Below are 19,827 nucleotides of genomic sequence, written 5' to 3'. Positions count from 1 at the left end.
GGACCGGATTGCGGCCCGTGCTTCAGCGGCGGTGAAGGGCGCGAGGAGGGCATCGGCTGAGACAGCGGCACCACCATCGTACTACGCCGCCACATCAAAACGCCAGACTGCCTCGCCTGGGCAGCCCAGCGTCTGCACAAAGTGGGCTGTTAGTGCCTTCGTCTTGGCGTCGTGTGCGGTCACCGGCTGGCCGTCAACCTCGATCATTCTGATCTGGTTGCGGTGGAGGCGGTGACAAGCATTGGCGTGGAAGAACTTTGTGTTGCTGTCACTTTCCTTGATCGCACGTACCTTGCCTCTCTGTTTCCAGTACGCCGCGCATTCTCGCAGAGCTAGCGCGAGGCAGTCCTGGCAGAGGCGTCGTAGATGTTGTTCACCTGCGGACAGAACTCGGCATTCTTCGAGGACATCAAAAAGGTAAATCAAGAAGCGGCAATTGTGGTGCAGTGCTGGAGGTGCTCGTTTTGCTCGGGCCCATACCTTTGCCTCGCGGCACACCGCCTTAAGCGACACGGCCAAAGCGCCTGCCGCATCGCGTGGGTGTTCTGCGTTTTGCCAAGTGGGTAGAACCGATGGCAAGAAGTCAGAGTGTAGCAGCCAGGTGTTTTCAAAGCGAAAGGTGTTGGTTTTAGGGATTTTGGAGGAGAGCTGGAGCAGGAGTGGAGTGTGATCCGAGGCGTCTCGCGTTTGGGAGGTTAGGGCGGAGTTTGGGAACAGATTGTTCATGTCCGTGTTGTAGAACATACGGTCCAGGCGTTCCAAGGTTGGAGACTCTCTACCGTTTGACCAAGTGAAGCGACGGTCCAGGAGCGGCACCTCCATGAGGGCAAGCTCGTCCAACGTATCGTTAAAAAGGGAGCAGAGGTGCAGGTTAATGTTATCGCTGTTCTTGTCCGCGGGACCTCGGATCAGATTAAAGTCGCCAACGACCATCCAGGCACCAGCGACAGTGGACGGGATGCCGAAGAGGGAGGTGAGGAAGTCCGGGCTGTCGTTGTGCTTAGCAGGACCATAGACATTGGTAATTGTGATCAAGAAGTTAGTGAGAGTGGAGGTCAGGGTTGTGGTGAGGGAGAAGCGTTGCTCTGATTGGGAAGCAAGGTTGAAGAACCTGGTGTCCCACGCAGTCAGAATACCTCCACGACTACCAACGGCGTCGACACAGCTAAAATCTAGTAGGTGGCGGGGGAGGAAGGATTTAGCTTTAAGGGGATCGGTGCTGGCAAGTTTCGTTTCCTGAATGCACACAATGGAAGCGTTGCAAGAGGTGATGGCGTCGCGGATAGTTATGCATTTATCCTTGTCGCCGAGACCACGAACGTTCCAACACAAGAGGTTAAAGACACGAACTTCACTCGTCATTGGTGACCGACCCAACACCCTAGTTTACACGTGGCAACGACCGCACGATCACACAGACAATGAGTGAAATATGACCGAGAACAGAGGCAGAGGCAACTACGAGAACACGCGCACGGTTGCTAACAGAATGTGGCAAAGCAACACTAAGCTCGTAGTCGAGAACGCAAACAGGCCGACTCATATCTTGGTGGCAACCACCGCGGCGATGCTCTTTTCTGCCTTGCAACCCAGGCCGGCGGCGCTCACGAGCTTGCGGACCGTTGCAGCCGCCAGCGGCTTGCCCTTGTCAGCAAGGAGCTTCCTCTTCTGAACTTCCTCCTTGAGTTTGCGGGAGCACGGTTCCAGTGCGTTCTTCAGCGCTTTCAGCTGGATCGCCTTGTCCTCTACGGACACAAATGTCGCACCCTCCATACTAGCCAGACGTGGGCTCTCCCGCCTGGGGCCAAGGCATGCCGCTTTGCCGCGCGGTTTGCGGGCAGGCATGAGGTTTGGCGACGGCGGCGGGGCGGGAGGAGAGTGTTCGTCAAGCGCGGCGTCGCCAAGGGCGATGGCGATAGGCAAAGGTGGGAGCGGCTGGAGCAATGGGCCGCGGACCGGCCCAAAGAATAGGGTGGAGAAGCCCGGCATGGTTGGGTTCAGGTAAAAGTGTGGCACAGAAGTGGGCTGGATAGTGAAAGCGTGGTGGGTTCCATACGGGTTGTACGGGCCGAGGTGGGCTTGCTGGTGGTTGTGGGGGCTTGTGGGGCTGCTGGCGGTGGAGGTGGTGGTAGCGGTGCTGGCCCAAAGAAGGGAGGCAGGGGTGGGAGCGCAGCAGGTAGCGGAGGTGGTGGAGCAGGGTTGGCAGCAGCATGTTCCGGGCGGTTGAAGGCGAACGCATAGCGCGACGCCTCGGCCCAGTTCTCCTGTGGCACCCAGATCCGCAGGAACACGGGGGGCGGCACCTCGCCGTTCACGTCGTCACTCGTGACCTCCTCCTCGGAGCTCTCATCCTCAGCGGCGGCCAAGCCTTGCGGGGCGTCCGCAGGCAGTGGTTCCTCCCAGCTGAGTCCCCCAGCCGACGCGAGGTCGAAAGGCGGGGGGGGGGGGGGGGGGGGGGGGGGAGCGACGTTCCACCGACGTAGGCGAGGACGCACAAGGCGCACCGGGGGCGACGTGCGCCCCAAAGTAGTGAACGTCAACAGCCCGCGGAAACACCGTGGCATCCGTAGGAGGTGCCAGTGGAGTGGGATCATCGCGCGGGCCCGATCGCGGAACTGGGCTCCGAGGTGCAGCGCGTCCAGGGAGCGAGAGCGCTGAGCGCATCCAGGAAACTGATCTTTTAACGTAGTCGGTAAAGAAGGGTAAAAATGAGGGATGAAAAAAAAATTAAAGGGTGAAATGAGTGAGGAAACAACCGAATGTGCATGATTAGTAGTTGCATTGAACACAGATCGAAAACATTGGCATTACAAAAACCAAACCAGAGATTATCAAACTTTTGCTAACGCAGGAAGGCTTTGTATTGCAAACGACCACGTCAACTTTTATTTACAGACAAATAGGCAGTTTGACATGACTTTCCTCAATCGTGTATATTTAAAGTTTGGTGTATCATCATCTTATCACAGCTCAGTCAATGAGTGGATGTACAAATCTCCAAGCAGATCGTAAAATTAAGCTAGACAATTTGCTTGCGTGTTTGGTGCCGCTATTATATAAAGTATTTGAGCACAAATAATACCAATAAAAAATAGTGAATAATGAATGATACATTGTATTTATTCCTTCTCAACAGGGACGGACAAGAATAATACATTAATATAATCATCGTTCATGTATAATACAATCGAATTGAATACTATATGCTGCTGGTTGCCGCCAAAGACGGCAAAAGATGGGAGAGAAAAAAACAATATATATATCTGTAAACTTTGTCAGCAACAACCGTCGGTGCGTTGCGCCGTAGAATATAAGAATAACGAATTATTATTTCTGCTAAAAAAACAATCGTGCGTGTCACGACGACGCTCACATGGCGGCCAAGGCCATGGCGACGCCCACGGCGAGCCCCACGAAAGCCTTGCCTCCGAGCACGCCAATGGTGGCCGCGTCCGACGACCTGGGCGCCGGCGCCGCCGTGGGCGTGGATACGTCGTCGGTGGAAGAAGCAGCAGGCTCCGGTGCCGCCACTGCAGGGGCCGGGGTCGGGGCGACGCTCCTCTTGTGGTGGGGCTTGCCGCCCTTGCCGGGCGCGGGCGCGGTGACCGCGGCCGCGGCGACGGTGACCTCGAGCTTCATGCCGGAGGCGCAGTGGCCGGTCACGCTGCAGATGAAGTAGCGCTTGCCCGGGGCGGTGAGCTTGACGGCGGCGCTTCCGCCGGTGTAGGACTTGATGGGGTTGGCGGCGGAGCAGGAGTCGTAGTCCTTCTTGTCGACCTCGGTGACGTCGTGGGACGGCGCGAACTGGAACGCTGCGGCAGTCAGGCACAAATCATTAATTTTTTTTTCAGATTTGTGGTGGGATGGGAGACAGAGGAGTGGGACTGATGAAAGAATGTCTGAATAATCGAGATCGTCATCGGTGATCTTACACAGGGTGTCGCCCTGCTTGAAGGTCTGCTTGGCGGACCAGGCGTTGTAGCTGGTGCCGCTGGCGTCCCAGCTGCCGCTGCCTCCCACAGGATGGTCCGCCGCCGCGGCGAGCTGCAGGACAGCGGCCACGGCCGCCACGGCGAGGAAGGCTCTGGCCACCACCATCTCTGATCGATCTTGCGGATCTGCTGGCTACGCGTACGTTGAGCAGCTAGTCGAGAGCTTGGCAATGCGGTAGTGGAAGCGCGTGGCAATGCCGGTGTTGTTGCTGGGGCTGGCTCCTCCTGCACACTGGGTGGCCTGGCCCTGGCTTATATAGATAGACAGGCAGATGGGTCGGAGCAGAGAACCAAGTGGTGATGAACTGATGGAAGGTGGCGGTCGTCAGGTCAGAGCCTAAGCCAGCCCGGCCTAGTGTAGTGACTGACTGACTGACAGATCATGCAGGCCATGCATGGTTGACGAGCGCGGCCGGGGTTGGTGGCTGGACAGGCAGACAGACAGAGAAACGCGGCGATTCTTTTGACCTGGCTCAGAGCAGCAGCAACCCAACACATGAGCTCAACCACCCTGCTAGCTACCTGCTCGCCGGTGGCAAGCACTGCATTGCCATTCCTTCCTTTCCCTGCTTCTTGCTTCCAATCCATTGATCGACGGCCACCATGTGCCCATGTATGCAGGACTACGTGCTAGTATAATTAATACCACCAAATTAAACCAAGAGTGATTAGCAAGCAATTAATGATTATCATGGCCTAGCTGCATACATGCACATTCTACTAATCCATCATCATCATATCGTCGTCGGTTGGCTGGGCATATTTAAATGTTGGTTTGTTTACAGGCCTCCACGTTAGTTTGGAGACCCAAAAAGTCCGGCAGCTAGCTAAGCCGTGTTCATGGCTTCCACGAACGAACCAACTGACTAGCTACAATAGAAAAGCCTCTTTAATTTTTTGCTAACACTTCTGGTAGTCTGGTAGAAGAGCAGTATAATCAATGTTGCTTTAATTTAATTAGATTATTGCCGTTTGTTAGGCGCGCGTTTACATTTCTGTATGTATGCATTGATCTCTTCAATCAATTCACGAAAACAAGATGAAGCTGTTTTGCCAAATATTTTTCCAAAACGATTCCACCTTCGCTAGAGGAGTCGCTCCACCAGAGAAGCCAGAACCGGAGCTATTTTCAGAGGAGCCAGAGCTCTGCCAAACATACCCTAACACAAACCCATTACAAATGCTTGAGTCTGGTGGAAGCAGTAGCACTGCTGGACACCTGGTGTCTCCATTCTCCAGAGCTGGAACATCATCACAAGAGCCATTCAGTTGTTTCTGTCCAAAGCAGTACAGAGAGGCAAAGGCAACATCTCTCTTTGCAAATAAGTCCTTCCTGCTCCATCAGAATCAGATGCCCAGCTGCTGCTTCTCCCCTCCCGGCGATCCGCCGCCGCTCCTCCACTGCAAGCGCAAGCCTCGACCAAACCATTCCCTCCCATCCTGAATCCAGCTTCACGTCTCTCGGCCCCGCACGGAGGAGGCAAGATCGACCTGAAGGTCGCGCGTTCTCCTCATCCGAGTTGAGACTTGAGACCTCGCGCTCGTGGCGCGCCGTGCTGGGACGAGACGAGACCTCTGGTGGGCTGTGGCATCGTTCTGGCGAATTCAAGCGACAGTTGGCCGCAGAGGGAACGCACCCGCCAGTTTTGCAGAACACTCGTTCGACGTATGTACCTACCTTAATGCACTATTCTGATTCGTAGTCCGTTGAAAACTAACTGATCCCTGTCTGTTCTCTTCGCTTGTCAGGCAGAATACTACTAAATCAGACAGAATACGCCAAAATCAGAGGAGTTTTCTACAACAGTGCTAAGGCCATGTTTAGTTCGTAAACTTTGCAAAAAAAATTTACTAAATTTTGAGCATTGGGAAGCGCGTTCCCTCTCACAAACACGCTTTTCAATGCTCAAAAGTTGGCAACTTTTGTTGCAAAATTCAACATGGTCTAAAATACAAGAGTGCTATTTTTTATGGTTTTCTTAGCTCCACCGTACAACCCCCGCCTCCTGCCCACTTCTCTCATCGTTCTCCATATGCTCCTAGCCATTGGAGTAAATCCCGCCGCCAGCCTCTCCCTTGGCCATCGTGTGACTTCGTGAGAACTGCCTCTTCTTTCTGTCTCCCGCTCCACCTGTCAGGCCATCTACAATGATTAGCTATTTAGCTAGCTAGATTTGACGTGGCAATGAAAAATTAGAAGAGAGTAGTCATTAGTGACGAGCAAATATCTGATTTATTTCACATAATCCAAAAACACGTGAGATGAACGTGTCGGTCCAATAGTATAAAATAGTTTTTTCTTTAATCTCTGACCTCCACATCAGCAAATTACGTAGCTAGTACTAGCTATTACCAGACAACTTCCCAAGCCCATTGCCACCTCTCCTGATTAGACACAGCCATCGCCGTTGGCCCCACCTCCAACGACGCCTTTTCCGCCACCTACGTGACCGCTGTCATGTGACCCCTGTCATCATGTTTCCCAATAGAACTCCACCGCCACCGCGATGGATGCCGCGGCCGGTCCATCAACCTGTACCGAGGGGGTGTTTAGTTGGAGAAAAAGTTTGGATTTTGGTATCGTAGCACATTTTGTTGTTATTTGATAAATAATGTCTAATTATAGACTAATTAGTTTTAAAAAAATCATCTCGTGCTAATAAGTTAGACTGTGTAATTGATTTTTTTTCAACTGTATTTAATATTCTATGCATGTGTCCGAAATTCGATATAATAAGTCCTGTAGAAATTTTTTTGGAAACTAAACATGACCCGAATAGCGACGGATCTAGGATTTCAAGATGGCGCTACCAGAGAAGAACGTGCGGATGTCGCCGTTCAACATTTGGTTTGTATGGTTTCAATATTTGGTCTGTACAATTTCAATTGTTGAACCTCAAATGTTTAAAAAAATATTGAATTAAATGTTGAAAGAAGTACTTTCTTAGTTTGGGCTGTTTCTATTATATTCTAAACTAATTAAGCTAAAGTAGGCTTTAGAGAATTTATTTATCTTCCACAATATCTCTTCTCTACCCCTATAAAAAGACGAGTTCAAATTACCCCCAAAAGAGATAGATTAGGAATCCAACTCTCTCAAAATAAAAGGCCACGATTCTATCTCTACATGCGCTTCTCTCTCATCACTCAGATCCAATGGTTGATGTTATTTGGATAGTACGTCCTCCTCTCAGGCCTTGATTCCCGCGCGCAGTTCACTAGAAAAATCCACCGCGCCGCGCCGTCGCCCTCTCAGTCTCAGCCTCGTCGGCTCCACCATCTTCCTTGCCGGGACCCTCCGCCTCGAGGAGTAGAACAAGGTGTGTCTCTTGCGATGTCGCTCCTGAGGGAAATAGCGTGAGATTTGATTTGGATCTCCAACTCTCTGCGTCCAATGCAAGTACGTGCACATGATATGATCCGGTTGTCGCCGGCGGAGAGCATGCTGGTACCACCATAAATCATGCCCTTGGATCATAGTGTCTTCTCCACAGTCTACGCCTCTGGTAAAGAATAGACAAAATCGCTTTTTCTGCCCATTATCATTCCAATTTGTTTAGCACGTTAGCTCTTATTTGGGCCACTGATGATACTATTGTTCCTATAGCATAAATTTCTTTGCGATTGAGAGCTTGAGAATGTTCTGCTGTACACAATCGACTATGGGAAAAAAATTCTATTTCAGATACAATTGTGTTCTGCATCTGCTCCGGTGCTTCCTATTCAGAGTTGGACCATTTGCATTGTCTGCTGTGTTTCGTACCTTGCTTGCACTTCTGAGAAAAAAAATTCTTTCATGCCTACTGATTCAGTCCAAGCAGCTTTATTTTTACTGAATATTTGTTATTGTGGTAAGTTTCCATCTCTTAATGGAATTAGGCAAGGCCAAGTGTCGCTTACCATTTGTCCTACTTTCTGCCTCTTGTGTGCAACTGTAAATTCAAATGTTCCTTTTCCAGCTGCACCTTTGTCAGCACTGTCAAAAGGGATATATAGATGTCAATGGCTATTTTAGTAATTTTGAATATTTATTTTGCCAATTTGCACAACTGACACTCACGTCATTTTCTGTTTGGGTTTTAATTATGAGATCTTTACTATTTTCCTTATAATATTACGCATAATTCCTACTAGGAAGTGATCACTTAATTGACTTTTTTTCTGGCAGGCAGGAATGAAACAAAAAATATCTCATAGGTCGGTATTGCAATCCCCTCAACATCTGATTCATTTTTTATTCTTTTTTCTATCATGCTATAAATAGAGTGGAGAATTTAGCATATATTTGTCAAAATGAAGGTCGAAGATTCAAATTAATTTTTGGGTCAACAATGTGATTCGGTCATTTGTGTGTCAAGTACTCATGTGATAGGTCATTAGCATGTTATATGTCTAAATTCAGATTCGAATAACCATTGATTTATATATTCTTTTGGTTATTTAATTTGTATATATTGCAAAATATTCTCGTAGCGTTAGCACGCCCCGACCGACTCTTTCGGCTTGTTTAGTTCGTGAAAAATTTTGGATTTCGAAACTGTAGCATTTTTGTTGTTATTTGATAATTAATATTCAATTTTAGATAAATTAGATTTAAAAAATTCGTCTTGTCATTTACAATTAAACTGTGTAATAAATTATTTTTTACAATTGCATTTAATACTCCAAGCATATGTTGGAAGATTCGATGTGATGGGTGGGTAAATTTTTTTTGGAACTAAACAGGGCCCCGCCTTCTCGATCGGATACGTCGGGCGCGGCTTCCCCGTTAACGAGCCAATCGCTGCTCCCTTCCCGTCGCGAGTCCGCGCCGCCGCCGCGGGTGAGTCTCTCCGTCTCGGCGCCTCCACGTCAAGGTGCCACAATTCCGCTTCCCCGTCTCGTGACTGCAGCGCCGGATCCACCCGGACGTATCGATCTGCAGCGGCGCGGTGTCTCGACCTCGTCCTCCTTTTCCGCATCCACCACGGCGCCTCCACCTCGTCTTCCCTGTCGACATCAATTTCAAGGTGATGTGAGTTTTTTTCCTACTAGTTGGCATCTCGATTCATGTTCATGTGTGATGCATATAATCTGTGGCAAATTTGTGGAAAGAGAATACTGCAGATTTAATTGAAGGTGTTTGACATCTGTTGTGCTTACTAGCAACTTGAACAATTTTCAATCTCTGGCATCATTCGCATTCTGCACTAGTATCATATCTTTGGTGGTTTAGTAATCTTCTTCAACATGGTGAGCTAACCGATGAACTGTAGTAGAAAGGATAAAGTGCTCCGGCAGTGATGCTCGCTTCTGTGATCAGCTCATAGTGTTGCTTGCGTTCTTGTGTTCCCAGAGTGCATTATTTCTATTAATTCTCTTGCCTCAGAATTGCACATACATTTCTGAAAGAAGATACCTGTTCTCTGCATATATAACCTCAATGATTACCATACATGCAGTCTGGAATAGATACATCACAAAAATGATGGTTTATTACCTCTTCTCTTTTACTATGTACTATTATTTCTGCCAGAATTACTTCTCAACAGAATTCTGAAATGCAGTATCTAACTCTAAGACTGACTCCAACAGCAATACGCAAAAGAATATATGCCTCCGAGATGATACTGTGCATCGCCGATCCCTCGTCCAACAGCACCTGCAAAAGGCGACGCATTTTGCTTCGTGAGGAGAGAGGAGAGGTAAAAATACCTCTCCTCTCTCCTCGAAGGCATACAGCCCGCGGGGCAGGCGAGCCGCGGTCGCCGCCGACCCCTCCCTCCCTCTCCGCGCCGGGCCTCCTCCTGTTCCTCCGCCGCCGGCCCGTCCTCCCGCCGCCCCCTCCCTCTCCGCGCCGGGCCCCTAGAGCTCGAGCAACGGAGGCCCATGGCAGCCACGAGCTCCGCCCGCAGCGGCTCGGGTCGGCCGGCCTCGGGCTCGCCGGCCGCGGATCCGCGGCAGGCCTCCTCCTGTTCCTCCGCCGTCAGCCCGTCCTCCCGCCGCCCCCTCCCTCCCTCTCCGCTCCGGGCCCCTGACCTCGAGCAACGGAGGCCCATGGCGGCCTCGAGCTCCGCCGCCTTGAGCTCCGCCCGCAGCGGCTCGGGTCGGCCGGCCTCGGGCTCGCCGGCCGCGGATCCGCGGCAGGCCTCCTCCTGTTCCTCCGCCGTCGGCCCGTCCGCCGCCTTGAGCTCCGCCCGCAGCGGCTCGGGTCGGCCGGCCTCGGGCTCGCCGGCCGCGGATCCGCGGCGGGCCTCCTCCTGTCCGCTCCCTCCTCGCTGCTGCTCCTCTTCCGCTCCGTCCTCTCCTTCGTCTCCCTCGGCGGCGGCGAGGCGGATGGGGACGGGGCGCGGCGGGAGCCCGCGGCGCCGGTGCTGCGCGGGGACGCGCGCCTCGCCAAGGAGGTCGTCGCCGTCGCGGCCGCCGCGGCTGGCGCCCCCGCGCCCAACCCGGAGCGCAGGAAGAGCCGCGCGTTGCCGTTCCTCGGGCGCCTCGGAAGCCGGGAGCCCTTGATCTTGCGGCGAGGTCGTGGTGAGGCGGTCCGACGGCCTTCACGAGCGGCGCGCGGGAGGAACACCGGCAGTTGTCCGGTTGCTTTTGCCTTTGCCTCCGCCTCCGTCTGTTGGAGATGAGTTTTTTTGCGTGGTTGAAGAAGTCACTGTGTACCAGGCAAACAGAGTTTATGCCTATCCATTTTGCATCTTCTTGTTGGCCTCAGTCTAAATGTTCTTTTTTTCCCCGATGAACAGGACCTGCTAAGTGCAATATCCAGATCAAGAACAAGCCATACAATAGTCAAATTTAACCCAACGTCAGGACTTGAGGTAACTGTAAATTCAATCAACCATTTCCGGGTTATTAACTAGAATTGTTTAGTGTAGTTACATTTTTCTGAGATGTGGTTTGAAGCACCAGAGCTACGTTGTAAGCTTTGGTTCTACAATTGTTTGGAGTCCTGGCTAAGCTTTAACTAGAATCATCTGAATATCTGATATGTTTGTAAATTGAACATCAAGTTGGTGATACTAAAACATTTTTTCTTTTTTTTTGCTGTGAAAAGTGTTTTAAACTGAAGACGTGAGGTTGGCATTTTTATTTTTCAATCTGAATGTATTGATATATGGGTAATCAATGTGTCGCATATTTAGTACTTACTATGATTCTATTTTTTTCTAGGAAAGAATATTTTTAAACATGGAAAGAACAGACGTAATGGTTGAGAGGCGAGTCATAAGATCAGTTGTGACAGTTGTAGAGGTGGGAGGTAGAAATTATTGTAGTGGTTTTATTGCCCAGGTAGATGCAAGGCACACTTATATAGTTACACAATCATATTTTGTCATGGGACAAGAGAAGCGCCTAAGGGTCCGCTTTTGTGACAAGGTCAAGAAAGAGGCTTTAGTTGTTGGCAAGGTTCACAGTTCCCTTTGTTTGCTAAGAACAGATCCTCATACAGGGTGCCAAGCTGTGAGAGTGTCGAATGACGATATCCAACTTGAGCAAACTCTAGTTTTTCCTCCTTCATCTCCGACCACCTACTTCAGAATTATGAGTTTTTGTCACTGCACAATCTCTTACAGCATAAGGCCTACGCACCGACGAGGTTATTGCAGGTACTACGGCTCAGTTCTTGTTAACCTGCCATTATGGATCATGCACTTCTGATGGGTTTAACAGATTGGTGGTTGCTCCGGTGTATAACTTGAAAGGCTACTTTGTGGGCATAGTCATTGATAACTGCCTCAACCATGTGAACATTGGGATGAGAGAGTTATGGACTGAAATGAGAGGGACTGCAATGAAAGTTATACTTCCAGCAAAGGCAATTCCTATTATGTTAGCACATCTCTTGGGCAAACCAGAGCAAATTGAGAACAGGAAAAGAAAGCTTGGTGGAGTTGACTGTTTTAAGGAGAGAGGAAATGACGGAGGCAAGGGCAGGCCCAAGGGCTTGCATACAAGCAAATGATGCAATAGCATCGGAGCCCGGACAGATTTCATTGTTTGCTGGTAAGGAACCCTTTAGCAAAGCTTTTAATGTTTTGTGGTAGGATGGGAGTATCTAACAAACGTATTTTTAGTATGTGTCATTCTGCATTCTGCACTCTAGTGTTGATAATAAGGCAAAATGATTTCTTGCGAGGAATACTGGCGTTGAATATTGGCTGCATCTGCTTGGACATGCATTTCTCCACTGGCCTGGCTACACAATGCTAGTATTTTCTTTTCTAGATCAATAGGTGAAATGTGAAACATTGGTAAAAATCTAAGACATGCAAATTTCTGATAGTTAACAACTCCCTTGTATAGCAATTCTGTTGTTTTATGGGTCTCAGATCCTTTGTATTAGGGAACAATGTTTAAAATAGTGGGCTAAGGTATAGCGGATGGTGTTTATAGAGGCTAAGAAAGGCTATAGCGGGCTATAACCTAGCTACATGTGTGGAGAAATTGACGACTCTAACCAGCTCTATATGGTAACTCAACTCTTTATTCACCATAACTTAATACAACACAGAACCCTTGCACTATGTAGCTATCATACCATGACACTACTATACTACATGACAACCTTACCATCTTCTATTTGAGACCTCTTATGCCATGGTATGCCAAGAGAGGAGGGAAGCACCCCTATTTATAGGACTTCATGTCTCATATGATTTTTTCATGTGTTCATCTTCTGCACACTTCTTTACAAAATATCTAACTTTAAATTTTTTCTCATACCTATCTAACCATGTTGCCTGAGTTTGGGAGATTGGGGGAGGCAGTAATCTAAGTTTTTTTTCTGTGTGCTTGCAGATTCGGAAGATGGACCTGGAGGCGAGGATCCTGTAGTCAAGCGTCAAGGCTGGTTTGTTGGTTTGGTTGCAAAGCTATGGGAGTATAAATCTGACCTCGACAATGTCAAGAGCGAGCTCAAGAGGATATCAGCACCCAACGCAAGGCAGGCTACTACTCGGGAGGGGCTCCTTGAATCTGGCATGGCTGACACTCCTGCGGTGAGCTCCCAGACTCCTATCAATTGCTTAATACTAGTAGTACTTTCTAGAATCTATCTACTCTACTGAATGTTTAAGTACAGTTATGCTGCAGTGCATAACCTATATAACATCAGAGTGTTTATTAAAGATTGCAGTAAAACAAATCCATGACAGGTCCGCTATTTGTGAGCTAGCAAGAACTGATGCCTGATGATGATCTGTGTTTGTGCTTTTAAATTTGGATGCAATATTTCATATCATGCGACTTTCTTGATGCTGAAATGCCAGCTGACATTTTTTTCTTTTTATTTTCATCCTGTGTTGTTATCCCTATAAGCATGATTGATGGAGACGTATTGGATTTTCATTTGTTTGGAAACATTTTTTAAATTTGTACGCCCTTGCTCATGTGTGTTGCTATGTTTGTTGGTGGTGAAACTGAGGAAAATAATGCTGGTAGTGATTTCAACGAGTTATCCTTGTTGCTCATGTTTTTTTGGCTGTATGGCAATTTGATAGTTCTCATCCCCCATGAGAGAAGAACAATATATAGTTTGTACATATAATTAACACTATAGTTTGTCCTATCTGATTCCCCAAGTCATCTAGTACTATTGCAATTAGAAGTAGAGCATTTTGGTCCATATAAACTCTTTTCAAATATGTTACTCCACAAGTGAATGTTTTCCTTTCCTGCATGTCCTATCCCTTTTATTGGTTCAATCATGTTAGGTTGAAAACTTCTTTCGTTGAAACTTTGAATTACAAATAGCTTATACTAGAATTACACCCTAACTCAGTACTGTAATTTTCTAGGTTACTGTAAAACGTTAGAGCAGATTGTATTTTGGTTACTGTAATTTTCTCACTTCAGTTCTGTATTTGGGACAGGTTGTGGAAATAGGATTGTTGATATATCCAAATTACATTATTGGTGAATATTTGAAGTAGGGCCAATTACAATGCTAAATGTTCTTTCATATTAGCTTATTCAAAATGACTTTTTGCAACACTGGTTTCCTATTTAGCAATCTAACAGTGCTCTGTGTTCCATAACCTTACAGATTGGTTCCTCTTCCTATGTCCATTGTATTTTTATGATATCGACCCCTGTTTTGTGTTAAGTATATATAGTGTCGAGTCTTTGTGTCTCTTTCTATTTTAATTTAGTTAGTAGTCTATCAGTTAATTACCTGAACATGTTAGTGTTGTTAGCAGCTCCTAATCATTAGGGAGTGGAATCAGAAGAGCCACTTATTCTCCTCAGGATGTGTCCTGATTTTTTAGGGGCCATAGTGGCCATTAGCATCTTCCACTCAGGCCTTCTTTTACTCTTCTATAGGAGAACAAGATAATGCTAAAGCTGTGGTTGCAGCAAAATACTTGCCTGTCTTACTCTTTTAGTTTGGTGAGTTGAGAGCTTAAGATTTATTGTGGACTCAATCTGCAAATAAAATTATCTTCCAATAAGGTGTTGTTTTACTAGATGTACAAGACTCATTTCTTAAGGTGTTGTTTTACTAGATGTACAAGACTCATTTCTTAATTTCTTATGAGACTAGATAAATGTATGGTTGTACATATAGTTAACATTACAGTTTACCTTGTCTCATTCCCCAAGTAGTGTAGTACTACTGCAATTAGAAGTAGAGCATTTTGGTCCACATAAACTCTTTTTAAATATGCTACTCTATGACTGAATATTTGTCTTCCTGCCTGTCATATGCCTTTTATTGGTTTGCTCATTCCAAGTTGAAAACTTTCATTTAAACTTTGATCTATAGTCCCGATATGAGCAATCAAGTAAATATGAAAATATTGCCCGAAATTACAGAATTTTTATGCTAGAACTACACCCTCATTAAGTGTTATAATTTTGTAGTTTGTTACTATAAAACATAATAGTGAGCAATACTTCACTAGGATTTTCTATGCTAAAAATACCCAAGTATTTTTACTCATTTGTTATTGTAATTTTCTCATTTGTATTTTGTTTCATTTTCTTTTATTTCTTTTTTTAAATTTTTTTTTGACTAGTTGTGTCCATTATGGGGATTCCTGGGTCAGTCGATTTCGCTATCTATTTGTCATTTGGATCTGTGACTACAAAATAACAACTAACTTATGCTAGAATTACACCCTCATGTAGCACTATAATTTACTCATTCATTACTGTAAATTTGAAAATCCTGGTATTTTGATAGGAATATGAGATCCATGGTTTTCTATTTCTGATTACATTCTATTTAGTGAAGCTAGGTTATTGTATTTGTGTGTCACTTTTACTGCATATGTTTCTCTGTTTGTCTATCCAGTGCCAGGGGATGATGTTTTTTTCAACATGTAACACTTTCCTTGCCTTGGCTTGCTCTTCTGTATGCAATAGTTATTTGATTTTAGAATCGTCTATATCATAGAGTTATTTTTTTATTATTTATATTATCTTAAAATCATCTAGTCATTTGATTTTAGAACCATCAATATCACCCATTTCTGATGCTTTCCCCCTTTTAATACCCTATGAAGGCTTCATTGTGAAGTCAGAAGACAAAATGACATTCCCTTTACTGATGTTTGTGCTCATTGCCTCTTTTCCCATAAATTCCTGTGTATGACATCGTTCTAGGTCATATGATTGCTTTTGCTGTAATCCCAACGATTGGATCTATGTAAGTTCCTTTTTATATGTATCATTTTCGACCTTTTGATTGGTCTCTTTTGTTTTTTTGGTTAATTACCATTTTTGAACAAATTACAAATAATGTATACTATAATTGCACCCTATTATAGATGTGTAATTTTCTATTATGTCACTGTAAATTCTAAATTGCTAGAGCAGCTTGTAGTATTGTGGTTGTAATTTTGAGCCATCAGTCCATCACTTCTTATTCTGTAATATGTAATTAGGTCACTTGTATTTTAATTAGATTTAATTATTGTACACATGATATCATTTTTTTTACTATGTTCTTACTTGCAAAGATAATACAGTATTTGTGGTAATTTTTTGGAGCAGGTTTCGTGTAAAAAAACTAGAACAGACATATAGTGGTTTGTCTTGTTCTTTTTTTTCGGAAGCTTAGAATAGTTAACAAACCGAACATATCTATGTTTAGTCGTGTTGAATGTTGGCAGTGACTGCTGCTGGTACAGACAATTGTAATATATAATCAGGCAAACCAAGCTACGCGAGAAGTGAGGATGTTTCCTTCTAACTGCTATTTTGATCTGGATGTTTTCACCTTAACTGCTAATGGTTTTTTTTTTTCTGGGCTCGACAGCTCAGAACAGGCCACTAGAGAGCCCAAAACGTCTCAATACAGCCCAAAAATAGGCCTAAGAGATAGCCTGTAAGCACCCTCACCCAAAAACCGATGCCAGGTAGAAAAAGTTCAACGGTCACCCTCACCCAAAAACCGATAACAGGTAGAAAAAAGGTCAACTGGCACAACTACAATACAGTCGGGCTCGGTAATCAAAGTGCATGATCCGTTCTATATATGGTCCTGATCTGTTCTATATATGGACCCTAGGATCGACATCCAATGGTCCAGGACAGTAACTTACACATAAGCTAAAAAATAAGACACCCAAAAACACAGTGACTTACACACAAGCAAAATATAAGTCACCTTACAAGAAGATAGACCCCTTTTTTTAATAAAGTATTTTAATAAGGACCACGGAACACGCGACTATTTCCTTTTGACCATTCTCATTTCTTGATAGATTTTTTTTTCTAAATTATCATCACAAACACTATTTCATTTATTGACATGCCAAGAATAAAATGTAAAACATAGATCGTCTCACCTCAAAAATCAAACAGATTACTCCTAAGCATTAGCATGCACAAAACAAAAAAAAAAAAGCTTTTCTCTACGTTGCAGAAAATTAAAAAACAATGTATCACTAAATTGAAGACAGCAAGCATTACATGATTTTTTTTCCACTAGCCATGGTTCTCGTTCTGCATAAAAATTTGACATTCCCAGCAATACATTGTGAAAAAATTAACAAATTAGTAGAACATGATGATATGGAGACCTGGACACAGTATAAACTTACTATATTTCTCATGAATGCGTTTATTCACTCAATGTTCACTACCGGATGGCAGTCATTCGCCGTGTGCCAAAGGCACACGGTAAAGCCGGTATTACACACGGCAAAAGATTTGCTGTGTGTAACACTCGGCAAATGACCCACGGCATAGAACGGCCGGCAAAGAGGTTGTTTGCCGTGTGTCTGAAACAGACACTCGACAAATATTTTTTGGAAAATATAAAAAAATGTCAGACCCCCCTCCACCCCCCGCCGGCCGCTGCTGATGTCACCAGCCCGCCACCGTTGCTGCCTGCCACGCCGCCGCGCCGCCGTTGGCTCGCGTCGCCAAGCCTCCCGCCGCCCAGATCCACGCCGCGCCGCCCATGCGCGTCGACCATGCTTGCCGCTGCGCCGCCCACACGCATCAAATTCGTGCGCCGCCGCTCTGCACCCACGCGTTGCCTCTCCGCCCACGCGCGCCGCCCCCCGCGCCGCCGCTGCGCCCGCGCGCCTCGCACCCGCACGCCTCTGCGGCTCCTCTTCCGCTCACACAGCACCGCGGCGCGAGCTGCTCTGCTAGTTGGCCGCGGCCGCCGCTCCTTGCCCCACCGCCCCTCCTCACCGGTCGATCTATTCCGGTGAGGGGTGAGTGGAGGGGGAGCAGAGGAGACGCGAGAGGGTGGATGAGGGAGAGGGCCGGAGAGGAGCTCTTGTCGGCCTGGGGCTCGATGCTGCCGGTGCCGTCGCCGTCGTCGAGGAGGAGGAGGCCGAGAGAGAGAGAGTGAGAAAATGAGAGAGATGAGAGATAGGAGGAGGAGGCCGGCGGATGAGGAGTTCGTGAGAGATGAATTGGGAGAGAGAGGGGGGGTCTGGCTCATAAAGTTTGGACCAATGAGAGAGCTCTATTTTGAAGATTTGGATTGATGATGTGGCAAGTGTGTTTCTTTAATTGACTTCTAGTGCATTTTAGTACAGGCAAATGAGTTCAAATGAAAAAGTTGTAAACTACAAAGTTTTAGATCTCATCGAGCTCTATAACTTTGGTATAGAACTTATTTACATGTGAAGTCATTTAGAAGTTCTAAAATTTATAATTCCAAATTAGATAACTTATAATGACATTTTGAAGTATTAAACAATCTCAAAGACTCCAATATAAAAGTTGAAAATACAAAGTTTTATATTTCGTCGAGTTGTACGACTTTGATATAAATTTTTTTCATATGAGATCATATAAAAAAGTTTGTATTCAAAAAATACATCCACTAACTCTCTCACATACAAGCACACATATACTTCTTGTGAGATGTTTCGATTTTGTAAATATTGTTATGACAAAATGTGTTAAATCTTCTCAACTTTTTAACACAGCCTCCACGTGTGATACCATCACATCATGGCAAATCTCATAATTTTTAGATTTTATTTGCTTTTTTTAGAATTTAAAAATCATTCGGACACATGTTAGTGGTCATATTTTTTAAATAATATATTCGAAATTTCTTTTCATTTCACGGGTAAGGCCTCAAACTGGGCTAAATAACATGAATATAATTTTTCTGCTCATTGTATTCCATTATTTGAATCAACTGCATTTCAAATTTGACTTAATTCAAAAAATTACTTGAAATGTAAGTAATTAATTATAGTAAATAAATAAAAAAATGTACTAAATTTTGACATGGAGTAACACATGTTATATATGGAGAGTAGAAAAAGTTTTGAGGTTGGAAGTATGAAAAAATTTAATTCTTTGCCGAGTGTAAAAAAATACTCAGCAAATTATCATCTTTGCCGAGTGCAAAAAATAATACACTCGGCAAACAAATTTTTGCCGAGTGTAAAAAAACACTCGGCAAACACTTATCTTTGTTGAGTGCCAAAAATATTTGCCGAGTGTAAGAGTGTTTTTTGTGTGACACTGAACAAAGATCTTATTTATCGAGTGCCCGAAACAATGCACAGTCAAAGGTTCAGCACTCGACAAACTCCAAGTCTCCCGTGGTGGTTCTAGAATATCCGTTCTTAAAATTCTCCAAACTAGATTGACTGACCATGGGAGATTGACGGAGGAGAGGCGACAAAAACAGATGCACACGTCAATCCATTTTTGTCCCACTGAACTGACACACCTATTGAATAGGTTGTACACGTCTATTCCTACCTGACGTCGAGGAGTGGACGCTGGTGCTAGCAGCGAGCTCAGCGCCCGTGTCGATCGCCGGCCGGAGGCGGTGCGCCGGGAACGGCGGCGACTGGTTCGTCGTGCCGGACACTCGCAAACTAACGTCATCGACTGGGACGGCAGCGTCCCGCCCGGGCCTGACGCCGCGCCCCGTCGTCGTGATGCTCAACCTGCATGAGTTCGTCAAGGTCGTGTTCCAGAGCAAGCACCGAGATCGAGCTGACTTCCGGATTTTGTCGGGTGAATCTTCACAGTTCGACAATTCGATTTGTTATTTTTTCTAAAAGTCAAATCTTATCATTACTAATTGAAAGTTTTTTTTGAAGCCACCTATAATTCTAGGTGAACACCTAAAAAATAAAGAAATTCTAAAATTTTTCAAAAAAGTCAAAAACATCTGGCAATCCATACGACAACTTTAATTATAACAACAATTAGATTTGTTATTTTATCTAAAAACTATTGTTATTATATAAAAATAATCTAAAGCAACCCCTGAGGATGTATCTGGATTACCCATCACTGCAATTATAAAAAAAATCTAAAGTAAACCCCTAATTTTCATGCAAATTACTCATATATGTCATTATAAAAATATGTCATATAACCCCTAAGTTTGTATATAAACTATCTAATT

General features: G+C 45.6%; 1 protein-coding gene and 1 long non-coding RNA gene across 2 annotated transcripts; one reads left to right on the top strand and one right to left on the bottom strand.

Moving 5' to 3' along the window:
- Positions 1–3,092: 3,092 nt before the first annotated feature.
- On the bottom strand, positions 3,093–4,308 carry LOC120695818 (mavicyanin-like). Its single transcript, XM_039979053.1, has 2 exons — positions 3,933–4,308; positions 3,093–3,812 (listed from the first exon to the last, which is right to left on the bottom strand). The coding sequence occupies exons 1-2, from the start codon at positions 4,096–4,098 to the stop codon at positions 3,370–3,372; spliced, it is 609 nt and encodes a 202-aa protein (XP_039834987.1). The 5' UTR covers positions 4,099–4,308; the 3' UTR covers positions 3,093–3,369.
- A 4,456-nt stretch (positions 4,309–8,764) lies between these two features.
- On the top strand, positions 8,765–15,234 carry LOC120659863. The gene is made up of 3 exons (XR_005669235.1): positions 8,765–9,001; positions 10,721–11,981; positions 12,777–15,234. It is a non-coding gene; the product is annotated as an uncharacterized LOC120659863 (long non-coding RNA).
- The last annotated feature ends 4,593 nt before the right edge of the window (positions 15,235–19,827 follow it).

Source organism: Panicum virgatum, chromosome 2K, assembly GCF_016808335.1.
Source record: "Panicum virgatum strain AP13 chromosome 2K, P.virgatum_v5, whole genome shotgun sequence".
Lineage (NCBI taxonomy): Eukaryota > Viridiplantae > Streptophyta > Magnoliopsida > Poales > Poaceae > Panicum > Panicum virgatum.
The sequence above is the reverse complement of the archived record's forward strand: the minus strand, read 5'-3'. Positions and strand labels throughout refer to the sequence as shown.

Coding starts and splice junctions, on each gene's coding strand:
- LOC120695818 (XM_039979053.1), bottom strand. CDS start 4,098: ATGGTGGTGGCCAGAGCCTTCCTCGCCGTGGCGGCCGTGGCCGCTGTC. Junction 3,813..3,932: donor CAAGCAGGGCGACACCCTGT/GTAAGATCACCG, acceptor TGACTGCCGCAG/CGTTCCAGTTCGCGCCGTCC.